This window comes from Pteropus vampyrus, unplaced genomic scaffold (genome assembly GCF_000151845.1).
Source record: "Pteropus vampyrus isolate Shadow unplaced genomic scaffold, Pvam_2.0 Scaffold69, whole genome shotgun sequence".
NCBI classification, from domain to species: domain Eukaryota; kingdom Metazoa; phylum Chordata; class Mammalia; order Chiroptera; family Pteropodidae; genus Pteropus; species Pteropus vampyrus.
The window spans coordinates 5539054-5559967 of NW_011888850.1; the positions used below are offsets into that span (position 1 = coordinate 5539054).

The 20914-nt window shown below is 41.0% G+C and overlaps 1 protein-coding gene across 1 annotated transcript; it reads left to right on the forward strand.

Moving 5' to 3' along the window:
• The first annotated feature begins 5242 nt into the window (after positions 1-5242).
• Positions 5243-18399, forward strand: LOC105293217 (cyclic AMP-responsive element-binding protein 5). The gene is made up of 4 exons (XM_011361731.1): positions 5243-5530; positions 9602-9832; positions 17158-17266; positions 18236-18399. The coding sequence occupies exons 1-4, from the start codon at positions 5243-5245 to the stop codon at positions 18397-18399; spliced, it is 792 nt and encodes a 263-aa protein (XP_011360033.1).
• The last annotated feature ends 2515 nt before the right edge of the window (positions 18400-20914 follow it).

The following is a 20914-nucleotide window of genomic DNA, read 5'->3' on the forward strand; positions in this document are numbered from 1 at the left end:
GTGGGCGTGGGTGGGTGTGTCACGTGCGTGTGTGCTCACTTGGGCCCACATGTGGCGGTAATGATGTGAGCACGTACCTGGGCTTTGCACAATGCGCCGTGTTGCAAAAATGAGCAGAGCTGGAGATTGAAAGGGGCTGGGGCTGAGCTGCCCTGTCCGTGGCCAGGCACAGGATGGGATGAGGTAGAGAGCTGGTTTCTTACCAGGAATCAGACCCCAGGCAGCAGGCCCACCCTCCCATCAGGAACTGTGAACAAGGAGCTTGTAAAATACACAGACCAAAAGAAAATGACCCCTATTGACTGAAACCAGCTGTGTCAGGCTTCTCACTGTCTCTCCTGATTTGCTCTCTCAAATAAATGGATGTGGTAGGGGACGATAGAAAGTAAACAATCATTTTTTTTCCTTTCTTGCAGTCACACCTCCATAAGAGTCCTGATTTTTATAGCTGAAAAATATATGTTTATTTGCTCATTAATTTTCCTCTCTCTCTCCCTTGCCTTTTCTTGGCGTTGGGTAGAATGTTACTAAAAACAAGACACAGTTCAGCTTCACAGAGAAAAATCATTCTGCGAAATACAGCTTGGCCTCATTTACTGTTCATTTATCATCTCTACAAGAGTGGGGTACAAATATCTATATTTGGTATATTTTAATGATTTACAGTGCAGTGACTCTTGTTGGCACTAGGCTAGAGGGAAGCAGTAGGCCTTTTAGGACTTTGAGAAGTGCTCCAAACTGTTTAGAAATGACACAGAGAATATTAAATGTGGCATGTGCTGAGCAGCATGATTATCATTGATCTTCACCATTTTCCTTCAAAGATGATGTAGGCTGGTGCTTGGAGCGTGGACTCAACCCGAAGGCCTGAGATTCTCTAAAAAAAGGTGCTTGAAAGTCTTCATTTCCACCCTTAAGTGTGTATTTTGTCTCTCTGGTGCTTTGAAAAAGCTTGGATTTTATGCATCTCCCATGTCCTTCATGTAGTGGGTAAATAATGATGCGCCTAACTCAGTGCCCAATAAATATTTGTTGAGTGAGTAAATAGTTAAACGGAATGTTATAGCCTTACTAATATTATTGTCTTGGCGTGAAACATGCAAGAATAGACTTGAGGCAATCAAGTAATTTCCCTTAACAGTACAAGCTAATTATTTGAGAGATGAAAATCTGGTACATAGTATTTATTTGTCAGGCTCCATTTGCTCCTAATTAAAGGTGGAAAACTTGTTTGTAGCATCGAAGGCATAACATAGTGACCCACTCTTAAACGTCTTTTCAATTCTCCATGCCACTTTTTTCAGGGAAAATATATCGAGATCGAGTTAATATGCATTCCTTCCGTTTATTTATGTTTTCCTTTTTTTCTGTTTTCCTTTTTTAGAGGGCGGGCAGCATGCGGAGCGGGGAGCTCTTTCGCAGGGCATTTTTATAGCCCATCTGCCTGCTTCTGTAGTCGATTCTGCTGACCTTGGTTGCCTGATAGAATCATCCTCCCATGCAAATACCCCCTGTGTGATCCAAAACAAAACTGTAGCATCCTCATCATAAGCCTCAGAAAGTGTTATTCATTATTCATTCATCCAATCATTTGTACATTCCAAAAATATGAATTCAGTGCCTAATATGTACCAGGCTCTGTGCTAAAGCTGTGAATTTCACACTAAGCGAAATCTACCATGGTTCCTGCCCTCATGAAGCTTACCATCTGGGATGGTTGATGGATATTAATTGAATAATCATTCAAAAAATCGTAACTACAACCTGAATTTTAAAAAGAGGAATATGGCTCTACTGGGACCATATAACAACAGGAATTGATTTAGACCATGAGACCAGGGAGAATTTTACTAAAGAGTAGCCTGGAGCTGAGAGATACAGAATGTCCGAAGAAAGGGAAGGATCATTCCAGGCAAGAAGACCGTCAAATGCACAGACCCGTGTGGTGTGTGGGGAAAGCAAGGGCTGATGGGAAGGAAGAGCTACACATTGGAGGGCCTATGCATAGGCCACATCAAGGCCTTCATCCCATGAGCATCAGAAAGACATAAAAGGGTCATATATTCACGGGTTATAAGTGGGGATGAGGATGAGGGACCTTGTCAGATCTATGTTTCGTAGTGGTGGTGGTCGGGAATATAAGTATTGATGCTTCACAAATACAGCAAGGGAGGTGATCACGCTAAGCCCTAGATGACCCTTTGCTGCATTTGAGCTTCCTGGAAATTCTTACCATCCACCCCTTCCTCTGGCAAGGTTCAGAGGGTGCGCATCCGGGTCTCTGTTGTATGCTGAGCAGCACACGCACAGCCCACTGCCGGTCAGTGTGTCAGAGGCGTCTCATCCTGCCAACTTTCCTAGCCTCTTCTCTTATTTTTTGCCTTTCTTTTTCATGACGGGGAGGTAGCATAACACAGCTTATTCCTGTTTACAACAAACTGTGCATGGCATGCCTTCTGGAACCTTCTCTCCTGATTTAAAGAACAGGCTCTGGAAGTAGCACACCTCCACCCCTTTCCAGAGATGTGAACTTGGCACATGGCTAAGCCGCTCTTTTAGCCTTGTTGGGTTGTTGTGAGGATTAGGTGAGTTAATACTTGTAAAAGACAGAATGAGGAGTGGCACATAGTGAATACTCAATTAATGCCAGCCATTATCATTAGCCGTTTCTTGCTGATAAACACAGGTGTCAAAGATATATTGTTAAAGTGAAAAAACACAAGATACAAAACTATATGTCATAAAAGGACTTGCACAAATCTGTCCTTATAAATGCTAAGAAAATGTCTGAGGACACGTGGTGGTTACATCTGAGTAATGTGACTGGGGCTTAAAGAGAAGGGTAGGCAAGTGGCTTTACTTTTTCACCTCATGGTCTTGTAGTAGTTGACTTTTTTTTTACTATGTGGGTGCATATTTTTATAATAATGAAATTACAAATAGTTTAGACAGTCCATTAACCTGAAACTAATATAAAATAATATTTAAAAGAGAAATAAAATTTATTAATATTATTTAATATGTCAACTTTTTAAAAATAAAATGATTTCATTATACTCTTTTTTCATAATTTTCTTCACTGTTAAGTTTGCAGATGTCATTTAGAAACTTTTCTTGAGGTAAAAAAACATATATCTGAAGTCCAGCCATTTATTTGATTTTCGTTTCTTTTCCTTATGTTATATTCAACCCAAAGCTTTAAAATCACATGCTATTATGATCCCACTGTTATGAAATTATGCTGCTTGCTCCTTCATCTCTACATGTGCACACAGAGTCATCTGGAATGCTCTTCACTCACCAAATATAAACAACGCATTTGGTTCATTCGTTGCTGACTTCATTGTACTTTTAGCACGGCTTAAATTTTTTGTAATGAGCATTTTTATAAAAACAATGAAAGCATTTCCGGAAATTGAAGATGAGGCGTATTCATTTACTCTTCCTAAACACATATCCAGCATCTAACCTTTCCCAGGAAGTCAGGAAACAACTTCTTCAGGATTACCGTGACGAAGGACAGTAGCTGTTGCTCATGAACAAGGAGGCAGGTGGGCCTAGTGGTTCCTGGATCAGGGTGTAGGAGGTGTTTCCCATGGTTATCTAATACTAACATACAGTCTAATGAGTCTCAATCCCCTCCTTTTTTTTTTTTTTACAGGTGGAGTCCCTTTATGTTTAACTAAAGATTTTGATGAATAGAATTGGTATTTATCAAATAACGATTGAGAACCATTAATTTTGTACAGGGCTGGAGCATGGTGGCTTTGATCATCATTTAGATACACCTCTTCTTTTTCACTGTGAATACACACCACTGTCATCAATCAGATAAGAACACAAATCAGGAGAGAACTTTGAGCTCCCTAGTAAAGACATGAAGCTCCCTAGTAAAGGCATGAAGCCAATGCGAGCTTGCCAACTAGACTGTCATCTCTGCATAAGATACAATTTCAAGGAGTAACTGTATTGTACAGTACTTAGCACATGGGGCCCCTCGGATATGATGATACATCTCTACGTACAAGAAAAAACAATTTTGAAGAAAACTGCAACTCAACCGATGACCAACTGATTGTTTAAATCGGGGCCAGGAAACGATGGCCCGTGGGCCTAATTTTGCACAGCACATAAGCTAAAAATGGATTTTACATTTTTAAGTAATTTTTAAAAATCAAAAGTAGAATAGCCTTTTATGTTACATGAAAATTCTGTGAAATTCAAATTTCCCAACCCTAAATAAAGTTACATTGAAACATAGCGTGCTCATTACATACTGTAGACAGTACGTAAATGCACTCCGTATGTAAATGAACTCAGTATGTAAATGCACTCATAGGGGAGAGTTGTCACTGTGACAGCAAGTGGAAGGCATGCAATGAAAAAAATATTTACTATATGACTCTTTATAGAAAAAGTTTGCTGACCCTGCTTTAGATTTAAGTAGAAGTTATTTCTATGCATGTCCGTTTGCTTGTCAAAGGGCAATGCTTTTGTGTTAGAAATATACCTGTTAATGTGGCCATCAGAGAAGCTATTCTGCTTTTCTCACTGGCTTTCCAAAGTCCGAAGAAAGTTACCGTGTGAAAAAAATTAGATTATCATGAAGGACAATAAGTAACATCATGGTAACAAATGGAAAAGCCTTACATGTTGTCTTTAGAAGTTATGGATTATAATATAATTTGAAGGTCTTAAATAGCATTAGTACTGTTCCCATATTCTAAAATTTGTAGTTATTTCCTCCTCGTGTCTGAGAAATCTTTTGAAAGGCAAAAACCTTTTATTCTTGTGACTTAAAAAACACAGTGCCATATCAGATAGGCCCTTTGCTCAGTGGCATTATCATATCGAATGGTTTTATTTGGTTTTTACTTGTATTCAGCTGTAGGTTATGATGAACAATTGGATAATAGGAAATACCTTTTAGTAGAATGTCTAAATCTTGATACAGTATCTCGCTCATTTGCTGTGGCAGTTGAATTAATAAACATTTATGGCTGACGTTAACCCTCGTACCTCTCATAACATATATGAAGAAATGAATTAATGTAAAAGCCAGACTGCTACCAGTAAAAAAAAAAAAAAATGTTAGCAACAGCACCATAAAGTATTACAGAATTGAAAATATGAGCCCTTGGATTAGAAATTCCTATTGTGTGTGTGACTGACCTCAGCTGTCCCCTCTTGTTTCATTCCGTTTCAGAGGTTGAAGGCCGCACTGACTCACCATCCTGCTGCCATGGCAAATGGGAATATGAACACCATGGGACACATGATGGAAATGATGGGCTCCCGGCAGGACCAGACGCCGCACCATCACATGCACTCCCACCCGCATCAGCACCAGACACTGCCGGCCCATCACCCCTACCCGCACCAGCACCAGCACCCAGCACACCATCCTCATCCTCAACCCCATCACCAGCAGAACCACCCACACCATCACTCCCACTCCCACCTCCATGCACACCCGGCACATCACCAGACCTCGCCACACCCACCCCTGCACTCCGGCAACCAAGCACAGGTAAACCCTTTCCATGATCTCTTTCCCCTTCTTCTTAACAGAGCAAGCTCTGAAGCGGGGAGGGGTTCATTGGCAGCGACCTTGTTTGACAAGCCCAGGTGTTCTGTCTCACACTCCGGAGAGCTCTGTTCATTTCCTAGGAGGTAATGGTTACCCATGAGGTCCTACCAGATCCTAGTTTCTATAAGTAATATGGTAAATTTCCAGTCTAGCCTCTAGAGATAAATGTAAACTTCAAATATTCCAAAACCGATTTTTGCTGTATGTGACAGTTAACTCTAAAAAAGTAATACCAATGGCAGGATTAGGAAGAGTTTAAGCATGTGAAGAAAGATGTGAATGAAGAATGAGAAAAATCGGTTAATTCTAACTGTGGTTCTAGCCACCGTGTTTTATAACATCATCGAGACTCAATTTTGTCTCCTGTAAAATGGAAGTAAAATACAATGGACAATCTTCGAAGTAACATTAAATGTTAGAAACCTAAAGAGTAACAATTCCAGGCAGACAAAGAGGCTCGGTAATGGATGTCGGGGCATAAGGTGCTGTGTAAACGGTGAAGAGAGGTGACTCATCCCACCCAGTGTGAAATGCGTTGGAGGAAGCCGACAGAGAGCCAAGTGCCATAGATGATCAGTGTGAGAGGAGGGCCAAATCCCAGGGGTGGAGAGTCACCAGGAGTGGCTAGAGAAAAAGCCAGCATTTAGACTCTACCAAAAGAGGTTTGGGGGACCAGGCAGACGTTATGTCACCGAGCCCAAGAAGAGAGGCGGGTCCTTGTGCCCACTTGAGTTTTAGTAAGTGGATGGAGGACATGTCTAGGAACAGGGCTAGCCCTGGACACTTTGGGTCTTCGAGCAGGATGACCTTTGTCAGTCCCCTCCACACATTTCACACTGCCAGCTTCCAACCAGCTGGGGCAGAGTGGCGTCCGAAGCTTGGGACCACCAATAACACTTCTTCATCATCTGCCTCTGGACCCCACACCAGGCAGCTTCTTGAGCTCTTGAACCCTCTTCCCTAACACGCACCCAACCCGGACAGCCATCCACAAAATGGGTCGTTCACAAACAACTCTCAGCTGATGAGCTATTCAGTAGACAAGCTTACTTGTTAGATAAGCTTATGTTTGCAAAGGTTCTTAGAGGTATCCTGTACAGCAAATAAGAATGCAGGCTTCGGAGTGAGAAAACTTTCACCTTGTTACCATCTTACTTCCTACTGTGTGACTGTGGTCAGATTAACCTCCCTAAGCCTCAGTTTTCTCATCCACAAAATGGGATAATAAGAGACTAAGCTCATAGGTTCTTGGGATCATTAAGTAAGCAAATGTCTGTAAAGCCCTCAGCACAGTTTTCAATACATGTTGGCCAGGATTCATTCTAAACTGAAGTAATGCGACGGAAGTTTAGCAAGCAGTGTAGCAATAAAACGTCATCTAAAGCACTGTTTTAGTCAAATGCCGTAGTAAGACATGTATTTAGAAGCGAGAGAGAGAGAACTACAAAGTCCAAGATGGGCAAATAGACTCATATGTGTACTTATTTTTTGAAGGAAAAAGATAACATCAAGTTTTGGTTGCCTTTGTGTGCAAGTTACTTCATAGACAAGTTTAACAGTTCATTGAATATAAAAGCCATTCATTAACTAATTACCAGTTAGCCAATTGCCTTCCATTTCAAGTCAGTAAGTGGCCAATTGTATTGCAGTTAGTTCATTGCTGTTATAATTAGCTGAACAAACGTTTGCTTTTTTACCCTATACTAAAAAGAAAAAGACCAAGTTGGTCTTGTTAAAATGTGAACAAGTCATTTCGACAGTATTCAAAATGTTGGCTCTTAACTTGTATTAACTTGTCTGATTACTGAGATCTCATCATATTGCTTAATTGTATGATTATCTGAATAGTAGACATAGAGGCTTATTAAGGTTATTCCAACTCTGAGATTCTAAGATGATTTGAAATAAATTCTATCTTCTTGAAATCACAATTCATTCTTTTTGGTCAAAATTTTCAGATTGTCTGTGCCAACAGAATTCCATTTTAAAAATAAATGTTAAGTAACAATAATTACCAGGGACACAAATTCTGGCCTCAGGGTTGCATTTGCAATTTCTCCTGGCTTCCAGTGATTCTCTTGCACATAAGAATGCGATTTCAGAGTCCTGGTGTCACTCCTCAGCCACCAAATTTCTCGTAATCATACTACACCTTGAACCCTGAACCTGGACTCAACCTGAAACCACCACATAACTTACCCCTTTGGGTGAAGGCACAGGACAAGTGTCAGAGGATAAAGATGAGTTAAAGTTAGAGGGGGAGGATGCCGCTTTGAGAGAGAGGTCTCTGCACTGGGGATTAAAACTCAGTTTTGCCTGCTTGAGAGTCTTACCTGAGGCTGGCAATCGAGATCATTAATTCACAAAAATAAATGATTAAGGCAAAACAGCCAAGTGAGCAAGTTCTCTCCTAGTGCTTTGCTTTGTGGTGGCATCTGAAGGGACAAGTGCTAAACCTTTGCTAGTAACAAGAATTACTTTTCGTGGCCACTCTGGTGAGTAAGACCTTAGACAATTTATTTTGTTATTCCTCTGTGATGGGAAGAAAAGGAATCACCCGTAAAACGTTTCAGAAAATGTCTTTGCTTTAAATAAAATTACCGAGGTGCAGTCCAACCTCAGTCTTGAGCCTAATGCTTTTGCAATTAGTCGTATAAGGTTTGATAGAGTTTAGGATGAAAATATATCACCAGCGGTCAGCTGATGTCAGCCCGTAGCCATTATTAGCGCAATTACAGTCCTTCTGATTGATTTCAATCACAGGGTTGGAATGTGGTAGAAAAGGTTGCTGGACTTCAGTTTTAAAACTTTTTGCCTGTTATTTCTGCAGGTTAAATGTCTCTTGTAAAACAACTTTATAGGTAGTGCAGCCATAAGCCTGAGTGACTAAGAAATGAGAGAGAGGGGAAAAAAAGAAAGAAAGAAACACCCTTTATTGAGAACGAAGAAGGGGGAAGGAGTGAAGTGCATTAGCAAAAGCATTAGGTGTCCAGACACATAAAGAGTCAGTCGTAGAAATTTCACTAGGTGCTGTGTGTCTGCCTCAAGAAGGGAAATAAAGCTATACGTGTGGGGGGCTCCCAAACCTTAGATGTTGCTGAGCCCCGTGCAGATCTTACGAGGCATCTGTAAGCATAGTAAAACTTTTTAATAAAGTGCTTTGCCACTCCTAGGATTTCCTTATAATGTAAGTGAGTGGGGGAGCACAGCAGACCCTCCCTGTTGCACCCGCGTGGTGTATAACAGGGCTCAGTGCTGCTTCGGGCATCGTTGCATACCTTTAAGGGCCTTGCTTCCCAATCACCTGGAAAGGCCTCCTGTAACTCCCTCCACTTTAATCAAAGCTCTGAGGAGCAGGCAGATCCATCTGGAGTCTGTAGGCTCGGCTAGTCCTTAGCTTTCAGAACCGTGAAATAGCAAAAATCAGATTCCGGCTGCCGTCTGGGCTTCGCAGGTTTCTTTTGATGGGAGTCACAGTGGAGATCGGTCCAGAGGTGTGTTCTGGGAACACGGCTTTGACACCGTTAGAATGAAAGGGGCTCAGAGTCTGCCCGGAAGGAGTTCTCTGCAGGTGACAGACGACTCATCAGTATTGTAATGATAACCCTGACGTTTCTGTGTTCACCTGTGGCCATACACTGGCTCTTTAAAATCTTAAAACGCACCTTAAATAAAACGTTTGTAACATCTGAAGGAGAAAAAAGTATGTTTTCTCTGCCGTGATTCAGCTAAATACCTGTGGGGGGGGGCGTGGTGGAGAAATCTATTTGGTTCTTTTCACACGTCATTCCTATATCTTGCCGAAGATATAGAAGATAACTATATCTCCTATAGAAGAGAGCTCAGCGGATGCCTTTTCAGGAGCATGATTTCATTCTTAGAAAACAAGTTCGATGTGCTCACTAAAGCAACGGACTTCTCTGTGCTTTGCATTGCAACGCCGGCCGGGCTTTCTCCCCCTACCCGACGTGTTTCTTCCCCACCCTGTCACCCCTTCCCTCTCATTTCCAGCAGGTTTCACCAGCGACGCAACAGATGCAGCCAACCCAGACGATACAGCCGCCCCAGCCCACAGGGGGGCGCCGGCGAAGGGTGGTGGACGAGGATCCTGATGAGAGGAGGCGGAAATTTCTGGAACGAAACCGAGCAGCCGCCACCCGCTGCAGACAGAAGAGGAAGGTCTGGGTGATGTCACTGGAAAAGAAAGCTGAAGAACTCACCCAGACAAACATGCAACTTCAGGTGCAGGCCACTGTCTCTCTCCTCGGGACTCAAAGGCCCTGTGTGCTGGCACTTCCCGTCCCAGCAGGCCCGTGTTGACCCAAGCAGTCATGCCACACAGTAGCCCACAGAGCCACTGCAGGCTTATTCCTCCAGCTTTATTCATTCGGGGACACTCTACAAAACAAAATATACCATTCAGTTTTAAATCAGTCTGCCTACAAAGCTCTGAGGAGGGAGAACCTTCCTGACTAAGTTACACAGGCTTTGGTCAGAGGTTCGAACTCTGGTTCGGCCATTATTTGTTGTGTTTACTCTCTCTGGCTCTCATTTTCTTCATCTATAAAATGGGAATCATAACCTCATAGATTTTTGGGGAGGAATAAATGAACTAATGTGGACAAAGCAGTTTGCCCAGTGCCTGGCACATAATAAATTTCCAGCTGACAGGCAGCTCTTTATATTCGCCGGGTGAGGGGTTGCTTCGGCTTACACTAGGTTATCTATGTGTTTAATGGAGGAAAAGAAGGTTTGTGTTCATAATTTAGCTCTTTAGGAAAAGGCATGTTTCTCATTTTCAAACTTGACGAGATTTGAGTCTTGCATGATTTTTGCCTTACATGGGTGGTTCGACTGGGGACCTTTTATAATGGCCACTTCCAGGAGTGCTTGAGAGAAGGAGAGGAAACTCCTGGACCTGGGGCTTCTCCAGCGGACTTCATGCCACTCAAATGATGCAGCTCAGGGCATTCGTTCTAACACGGACAGGGTGCACTGTTCACCAGCAGGGAAAAAAGCCACCAAATCGGCATGTGACAAGCAGTCCAAGGACAGCAGTGAGAGTTGTAGATTAGAGCCCAGCACTTCCAGGAGCAGAGAGGATGGCTGCGAGTGGAGGGAAGGGGAGACAGGTCGCTCCAAGTAGGGAGCCTCTGTTCCCCAGTAGTTCATAGGTCACTTTCACCTCGCCGCGCACCTGGTCCTTGGTGCGTCCCTAGAAAGGAGCGATTAGAGGCCAAAGCCTCAAAGCCTTTGCATATTTGATCTCATTAATAGGAAATGGACTTGGGACATCCAGTATACAAATTAAAAATATACGAAGAAAGTTCAGGTTACACATGAAATGAACATCATAATTTGTGGATGTTGACTTTTTACCCTAAAGTGTGTGTGGGGGGGGGGGGGGGGGGGGAAGAGAGAGAGAGAGAGAGAGAGAGACATGAGAAAGACACTGGGAAACATGCAGCATGTGTGAGAGAAATAAGATAATGATTTTTCTCACTCACCTTTATGAAGTGGGGGGCTCTGTCTCATCTCCCTTTTGCCCCACTACCTACACCCTGTTGCTAGTCTGGTATCCAGCAAGCATGGTGAGTTCCCAAGTATCTACATTCAATATCTTTTTGTTGAATAAATGAATGAGTTCCCCATCTCTAGAGTGTCTAAGAGCTGGCTGCCTGACCACTTGGCAAAAATGTGTTTGAAGGATGTCAAGCCACAGTGGGATGGCTGGACTCAAACACCTCGAAAGTCACTCCAACTTGAAAGTCTATAATTCTAGAATCTGGCAGGCACAGTAGTATGTGAGAAGCTTTTAGGTAGAACATGGGTAATACTTTTAATAGTCATAGCAATCATTTTCCTTTTCATGTGAATTGAGAAAGGTAATTAGAACATCAAACCTTCAGTTTCACAAAGAGTATTGGTAAGGATGGTGCTAAATCATTTTTTAAAAAATGAGTTCATTTGTACAAAGATGTTCAGTAAATAAAAGTTCTGGTGTATGTGAACCTAGTAAATATGACAGCAGTGGTCTGTGATGACTAAAGTGTGGGAATCCCTGGAATTTGCTACCAATTCTGAGATCAGGTCTGCAAGAGGACCATGAAAATGTGCAAGTTTCCTCAATCTTGGCACTGTTGACTTTTGGGACTTGATGATTTTTTGTCGTATTCTGTTCTTGGTAGATTTTTAGCAGTATCCTTGATCTCTACCCACTAGATATCAGTAGCACCCTCTACCCCACCCTCCGGTTGTAACAACCAAAAAGTCCCCAGATACTGCCGAATGTCCTCTGTAGGGGCAAAATCATCCTTGGTTGAAAACCACGGCTTTAGATGAAGGAGCCAGCTGGCATGTGTCAGATGCCAACAAACATTTCAATCAGTTTCAACTGAAATGAGTCCTTACACAATTACTCCAGCATAGTGACTATGGTCCTCCATAGTAACTATGAAACCTTGCGGGGAGTCCTAGCAGAGAGCCGGGAAAAGTAAAGATGCTGGTCGACTCCAGGGTCAGATGTGTTCATGGCTTGGCATACGTATATATGTTATCACTTTTACAAAACACATAAGGTAAATTTACCCTTTCTGAGACCCTAATCCATTAATTCTCACATTTCTTAGAGCCAAATGGCTAACAAAAAGAGATACTAGAATTCTAGACTCCGAAAACCAGGAAAAAAATCCTATTAGGGCCATTCAACAGGCACCAATACCTTCGGTTGTTAAAGCGATGCCCGAGGAAGGGATAGTCTCTGAAAATTGTTGATGTTTTCCAACCACTGCTTTGCTTCAGAGGGACAGAAACCATAACTGCTCCGTGTTTTCTGTGATGCCGAGTGCTCTGCATCACGGCTTCTGATGCTGGATAGGATACGCAGATTCTGCTACCTTTGAATGACCCTTTCCCTCTCACTGGACCTTTGTCAGAAGAAAAAGGTGTCTCTCTTGTGGCTGGTTCAGCGAGCCAAATTTTAAGTAAACAGAAATGGAAGGTGCTAAGCAAACAAACTCCAGCCAAATGGAATATCCATGGTCTGGATGGCCAGCGGCCACTTTTGAGTTGTTTTCCAGCATAGAACCTTCTAGTTAGGCTACAGAATTTCAGATTGGAAAAATCAGACGCAAGAAAACAAAATCGAACTCCCAGACTTCATTTCCTCGGCTCATAACAAACCTCTACCCAAGAGGTCGACACAGGTATACAAACTGGAGGGGAGGGCAGAAACCACCCGATCTGATATTTTACAAAGGGAGAAACTGAGGACTGGGGGTCACGGGCCTTCCTGAAAGTCGCACAACCAAGAGGTGGCAGGATGAGGACCCAAGTGAGTTTCCTCCTGACCTAACCCACTTGCTCTGTGATCTTTCTTTCTAGAAAGTTCTTAAACTAAAGGAATCACATTCTTTTCTTTGACAGAGCAGCTAGGATCAGCTCTCAATTCATCAGCTGCTGGTGTGGGGCTCAGTGAGCGGGTTGTTTGTGTTCAGTAGATGATATGGAAATCATCTGGTCATCCACAGAAATAATTGCTTTTCTTTTTTAGTGCAAAGACACATGGCCTAAGTCGCTGCTGAAATTTTAGACACATGAGCCCAGGTTTGGGACTTGGCAAGAGAATAGGCCAGATGGGAACTGTTGCTTGACAAATTGAAAGTCCTTTGTTTTACAATGAACCAAACCTGGCCTCAGCTAATCCACAGAAAGGTGTGGGGGAGGGGCTATACTGCAGGGCCCATTTTGATTTTTTTTTTTTTTTTTTTTTGGCACAGATGACTGCTTGCATCAAAAAGCATTCTGGGTTTATCGTATTAACAAAATGACATACCCCAAACTATAAACTGCAAATGTAGCTTTGAGAGACTTCTTGGAGTGCTATTTAAAATATGCTGTTATGGTAGTAAATGTCTCTATAGGGGGCGCAACTTGAACTCAAGGCAACACCGTGAGTTTAAGAATAGATCGATCGGTCTCTATTTAAATGGCTGCTTTGGTGTAGCAAATCCAAACCACTTTAGAAAAATGAAGGGCTGAGTTTAGCAGGAGAATCAATACTGATTATTAATACTTGGCTTTTGCAAAGTACTTTTATATGAAGACCTAGAACTAGTGTGACCGACACAAGGGAGTAAAAAAAAAAAAATTTGATGATTTGCCTCGATTCACAAAGCAAGGTAATCCAGAGTAAGAAAATGTCTCCAGAAGTCCTGGTTTTTATTTTCCTACAAGAGCTGCAGGCCACATTTGATTTCTTTCATGCGTTTTGAAACATTTGCTATCTGGTTGTTCTCTTCCAAAATGAATTCAAGGTGATTCTACTTCTGTTACCTTGAAAAGGATTTTTATTTAAAATACAGTCTGGTATTCATGCATTTCCTACATTAGTCAGTCTGTCGATATGGAATCTTTAAAATGATTATGCATGTGCACAGCACACGATTCCCTCTGCTTTCTCCGGGTCAGCAATTCTTGACATTTCTTAGCCCAAAGGCTCCCTTATGGAATCTGATGAAGGCCCGTACACTCTCAACAATATGGACGCACACGTGGAGACAAAATTGTGTGCTAAAATGAGACCGTAAACGTTGCTTTGGAATCTTCCCTGATAAGATCTGGAAGCACAGGAGATACTAAAACAGGCTCCCTTAGGAAATCAAAGCGTATTTGAGAATATGAAAAGTAGTTAACTAGTAAATTAAAAAAATCAAGATTGAGATTCATTGGATTAAATAATTAACTTTCTCAATAGAAGGTAACAGAGAAACACTCGTAGAATAAAAAACTACCTTGCTGGAGGGAACTAGAGAATTAGTCTGACCGTCTTGTTTTACACTAGGTTGGTGAAGCAACTTGGGAAGCCAGACTCTATTATTCTCAGCCCTCAGTTGAGAGTCCCTTTTTCTGCTGGGAACTTATGCCATGAATTTCTGTTGCTTCTGTGGCCATTAGACTTTTATTTAGTCCTTATCAGCATCATAGTATGTGTGTATGAGTTAAACAAGAGGCTGATTGTTTTTTCTCTATGGAGAATTTTAATTGACATTCATTCTCCAGCCATAACATAGCTAACTAACATAATTACGAATACATTACATTAAGGACTATGTCCATATTCACATATATCTTTAGATGATAGTCACTTGTCATGGTATTCTTCAGGTTTTTATTGTGGCCCCTTATGGAAGCAAAGGGTTTATTGTGAAATGGTTCGGTGTGTGCCAAGTCTTGCGGGTGGTTAGCTCCTTGCAGTTGTAGAAAGCCAAAGAACGGAATTCAAAGTGTTTTCTTAAGGAAGGGGCAAAGAACACTTCGTGCCTGGGAAATCGAACACTGCCTAGAAACTGCCCAGGACATAGTAGGGGAAGAAATGGAGATTGAAGTCGACCTTCCCTTGAAGACGGCCACAAAGCAGAATTTTTTTCTTTCTTCCAGAAGTATAAGAAAGCAAGAGAATCTTGTTTTGTTTGAAATACTGTATTTGTTATTTCCTAGGTCACAGAAGAAAAGTGTGGCTGGATTCACTAAAAATTGGAGCTTGACTCCATTTTCTAAAAGCTTTGTCTATATAATCTGCCACTGAGCATTTCTTCTCAGGGGGCAGGTGTCCAGAAGTTGTAATCTCGGAAAAGCGCCATTTCTATAGTCCAAATGCAAATAACATGACATTTCATTTTGAGGCCAAGAAATATCCATATTCACACATCTTAGTTTTCTTGTTCTCCTTTTCTGTTTTGTTTTGTTTTGTTTTTAACCAGGGGTTGCCTTCTATATAAATGGTCTCAAAGGAACTTTCTTTTATGCATGCTATTTTAAGCAGAGGGGTAGCTGAGGAAAATCAAGGAAGGCTGTCTGAATTTAAATGGGCATAAAATCAGAGAGGAAAGAATTAGTGTTTAAGGCTAAAATAAATTGTCCTATAAATAAAATTATCTCACTGACCCCAGAATTGACAAAGGTCGCTTGGGGCTTTGACAGGGCCCCTTATCAATCACACTCGTTTGGAGATGAGAGATGCAGTTCACCTTCTTGAATGTTCTCAGATTTAAGAGCAATTTTCCTATGTAATTAAGTGATTTATTTATTATTAACGCTAATTTCTCAGATAGTTTTTTTTTTTTTTTGGTAAAATTTGGAAGAGAAAGAGAAAAGCTTTGGAGATGAGGTTTTTATTATTTTGCTGTTTATGTTACTCAGCATTTGATTGCTTATATTGTATTTTGCAAATGAATGTGGAAATGAGAAGTATTCGCTAAAATAATTTTCAAAAAAAAATTTTAAGTAACTTCTAGAATCCCGAATTTACTTTTCTAGGTGATAAATACATGCCTGAAAAGCCAAGTTCATATTGAAAGTGTAAATACAACTTACTGACAGCAATGTTAAAACACCCTTTTCTGTGTGCTTGTTTCTTTAAAGTCTACATGTGGAGTGTAATTCCTGGCAGCCACAAATGAACATGGGCCAAAGGGAGAATATTATATATCCCAACTGTAAATGGCTTATTTGAGATAGTGCTATGTTTATAGTTTACTTTTATCAAGTGGAAGCACCTTGGAACCAACCATCTAGTCTACATTTGTATCTGTAGACAATGGTACCAAGTATATTATTCTATGAAGCCATGACCCTGTCTTCGTGAATTACTCCATAAAGTGGGGATCTGAGGCACCTATCTAAGTAAATAAGAAAAACACACACAGACACAATCCACAACACCCTGCCACTGAGTGGGGAAAGAGTTTGTAGACTGAAATTAGCCAAACTAGTTAATGAAACCAATCAAAGTAAGTCAGTCATGGCCCAAAACTTCATTGCCCCATGCCCTCTGGGCTGACCTCATCCCATCCATTAAGGACTAACATTTGTGCCATATACTTCCACACCTTCTGCTAAGTGGACATCAGGCACAGGGATGTGCTCTGTTTAACGATAGCCCATTTGGAACTTTGGAGAGATCTGATGGTAGATTACTCAGCTTAGTCTGAAGGCATTTCAGTTTGAAGCTGCACAGATCTTCCCAATGCCTCACATTCACCTTCTCATATGGAATGTCAACCTGTGAAGATGATAATTAGCATAGCTAAATTTTATTGAGAGCTTAGTCTGTGCCAGGCATTGTTATGGGTGTTTTACATGCATTACCTCATTTAATCCTCACGACTCAAAGAACCTTGTGCTATTTTTATCTCCATCTTATAAACAAAGTTACTGGAGCTCAGCTTGGCTATGTTGCCTGCCTAGGGTCACCCAGTAAATTTAGAGTGGAGGTTTCCACCCAAGTAACCTGGCTCCAGAATCTGTCGCCAAAAGGGTAATGGACTGTACTTTGAATAGGACTCAGCTTTTGAGTTAAAACCTAGTCTCTTCAGAAAGCCCCTGGTAAATGTAAGGCCCAAACGGAAGGCAAGCTACAAATTTTCAGATGAATCCTGTTAAATAATATTCTTAGTGTCATTCGGAAGTAACAGAAAATTTTGGCAGTTTCATTATTGGAAGTACATGGGGCCTTAGGTTTGTACTCACTGGTCTTCTCAACGTGGCTTTCCTATGTCTCTTTCCAGAATGAAGTGTCCATGTTGAAGAACGAGGTGGCACAGCTGAAACAGTTGTTGTTAACACATAAAGACTGCCCAATAACAGCCATGCAGAAAGAATCGCAAGGATATCTAAGTAAGTCATTGGCTTTTTTGCTTTTTTTTTTTTTTTTAGTGTCTAATGTTTTTTGCACTAATTTTGCATTGGATTTTATTGAAAGAGCAACAGCAAGGTGTAGATTCACATCCAGGCAGATATCATTCTAGAATTCTAGATGCCTGCCAGACTATCCCACCAGGGAGAATCCTTATTATTTTGACCCCTATCCATCACCATGCCCACTACCACCTGATAATTTCTGCTAAACTTTCCCTGGCATTTCACATTGTAAAATTCTACGAAATTCCAATTGTGTAGCCAGTAGGAAAATAGCCTGCTGGAGCCCAATTACCAGTGGGCTAGCAGTCTTCCCGAGGAATCCACAGGCTGGGAATGACATCCATTGCCTCAGGATATGCTGCATGTTATTCAGTGGGCTGAAAAGCTAAAGACCTTGTTTCAGTTTATTAGTACGTAAAGTGGATCCCATTTTCTAGACCCCAGTTTCTGCACCTGGAATGTCGATCGGTTGGTTGAACGCTAGTCGAGTAGGGGTTGGTGGGAGGAGCCGGGATTCATGGCTGAAGGTCAATTTATTTTCAAATAATTTTTTAGATTGAGCAACACAGATTCTCCCACCACATGTGAGTATGTTTCCACATTTGATATATGGATGGCTATTTGAAAATACAAGATGGGGAAGTTCACATACCAAGACTCAAACACATCCACGTCATCTTGCTGATATAGAAAGCATGGCTTGGCTTGTAGCTATCAACTGAGAAGGCATAGCTTTACAACTACAGTTTAAAGTTTTGAAATTAACCCCTAGGAGGGGTTAGCTTTATGACTACAGTTTAAAGTTTTGAAATTAACCCCTAGGAGGAAAATGTGTGAAACTCTTCTATTTCTAGTAGACGTCTAGTAACGCTTTTCTGTGCGGTCCACGCGTCTCCCCGAGAAAGCGCTATATCGGTGTGTGTGTGTGTGTGTTTTTTTTCCTAGGTCCAGACAGCAGCCCTGCGGCGAGCCCGGTCCCCGCTTGCTCTCAGCAGCAGGTCATCCAGCATAACACCATCACCACTTCCTCGGCAGTCAGTGAGGTCGTAGGAAGCTCCACCCTCAGCCAGCTCACCACTCACAGAACAGACCTGAATCCAATTCTTTAAAAATCAAGGGTCAGACCCTGCCTCCAAGAAGAGCTGCCGCATACCATACGTCCTTTCTTTTAAGGGCATTTTTTTTAGAATTCACTCAGACCTGGAAGACTCCTCAGTTCTTCAAAGACTGGCTTTCATTTGTATCGTTATTATGGAAATGTTGTCTTTTATACTTAGTTATATAAGGAAAAAGGGAGTTATGCAATTAATATCTATCAGCTTGGGAAGTGCTTTGGTGCTTTTCTCCAATTTTCTGGTACCAGTTCCTGTTTATAAACTGAACTCTTTCTGTATATAGTCATGGTTTCATTCTTATCAACCCTTTGCCTAAGACATTGAATCTTATTAAACTGTGGCTTTTAGCCAAAAGGAGGCATACCTAGATGTCAACAGATGCAAGGTCACTGGGGTGAGAAGTCTGATGACGTCAAAACACATATTGAGCTTGTGCTGTGATGTCATCAGAATCCCAGATAAACACAGAGCCTTTTCCGCAACTTTTTTCTCTCACTATGAAAAATTATATCCAGTAATATCCAAATACGAACACCGAGCATCTCACCACCTCTCCTGCATCGGTTCACTTCCTCCTTGAATGCCCAGTTTTCCTCTCCATTTCCACCCTTTCCTGGGCTCCCTGTTTACTCTTATTTTTACTTTCTTCTGTTTTATTTTTTTCCCCTTTCGCGTTGCATGTAAAGAAGGAAATAATGTTTAAAGAAGAAAAAAAGTCAAACCTCAGAAATGTGGACCTAGCCATTCCTCCTTTTGCCCTTGACCCACAGCTGGAGTTCATTCAATTCTTGCTTTTTTACGAAATAGTAACCAGGAGATGTTTAATGTGCCTGATTTAATGTTTTTTTTATACTCAGAGCAAATGAAAGGTGGCTGAGCTATAGGTAAAGCACTGTTGAAGTCCAGCTGTGGAGACACAAGAGTAGGGAGCTTTGTAAGCCTCGATCCTGAAAGTCCAAATCGTGATACGAGGCTATAACATCACACCCTCGAATTACAACTGGTTTTATATGGCCTGTCTATAATGTCGAAAATCCATGTACTATATAATAATTCAGAAGGGCTCTCTTCACTACACAAATTACATTGTTCGATCGTCAGCTGCTAATAACCTAAGATTTATCGTTATTATTATTTTTTTCTTAAGCCTATGGAACCAGCTTTGCTGTTCTGGTGAGTGAAAGTAGATGAACTACTGGAGGAACAAGGACAGAAAGGAACCCTAATGTTCCATCGGGGTGCCTTCAGCCCTCCCACTGCAGCTAGAGCACTCTGTGGCCGCTGAAAGGAACCCCTGAATATGGCTACTCCACTCTTCTGAATAATTCTGATTTACATTTTCAATGACTTTTGTGGACTTACCCAATATAAAAAGCAGATAGTTCAGAAACACAGTTGTGCCTCCTTGAAACAAGCCATTCTACTGTGCTAATGTTTTAATATCACATCTCACAAATAACAGGGGCTAATGTTTCTCTCTAGCAGTGTAGACAGGTGCTGGTGTTTCATCTCCATTTGAATGCTTGACCTCCTAACATGAGTGTGTGTGTGTGTGTGTGTGTGTGTGTGAGAGAGAGAGAGAGAGAGAGAGAATGGGATTTAAAAGAATAGTATTTTACAAAAGGTGTAGCTTTTATAAGAGTTCAGAAAAGGGAAGGTTGTGGGGTTTTTTTTCTCACTGTAGTGTAAGAATCTATTTTGGAGAAAAAAAATATGAGGGTCGTGAAGCATGATTTTTATAACTAGTTTCAGTTTTATCTATTAACTTACATTTTAAATCAATATTTATCAACAATCTTTTCAAGTATGCAGTGCTTTCAAAAGAAAGTTTTGAGTATCTAGTGAAACTCATGACTTGGATATATGGTCTAAAAGTTAAATGTAAAAGCAAAAAAAAAAAAAGAAAAAGAAATAAAGCAGAAAAAAATGCAAACGAAAGGATTTTCTATTATATTTTAGACAAACATATCATTTTTAAGTATTTTAAATACCGAATTCATAGTTGTTTTGTTTTGAATCCCAGCAGTAACAGCTGAATGGTTCAACCTAACTGGCTTCCTAAGAAATGTTTAAGATTTAGCTAAAAAAGAGAAATTAACATTCTTATCTCTATTTTGAAATGAAAAATAATTTTTTCACAACTCCTGCCTAGAACTATGTGTCCCCTAAAAAGGAAAAAAAAAAAAAGCTCATTGAAATGTTTGTTCGTTTGGGTTTTTTCAATTTTTATATTTTGCTTTAAGTAAACAAAAAATGTTTCTTTCTTTACTGCATGCATAGCACTTAATGAAATGGATTTTTTGAAAATCCACTGGTAATACCAGAATGTCCAGGGAGTGGGTCGTCACTAAAATTATGGTTTACTTTACTGCTGTTCCACCTCTCGATTGAAATATTTAGTTGTTAAACCAAAAGCCTGTGCAGTTAAGAACTTGCCTGAGTTTTCCTAATTCAGCAACTTGACAGTTTGACTGATGTGCATTATATATAGCTCAATTATGTCTGTTTT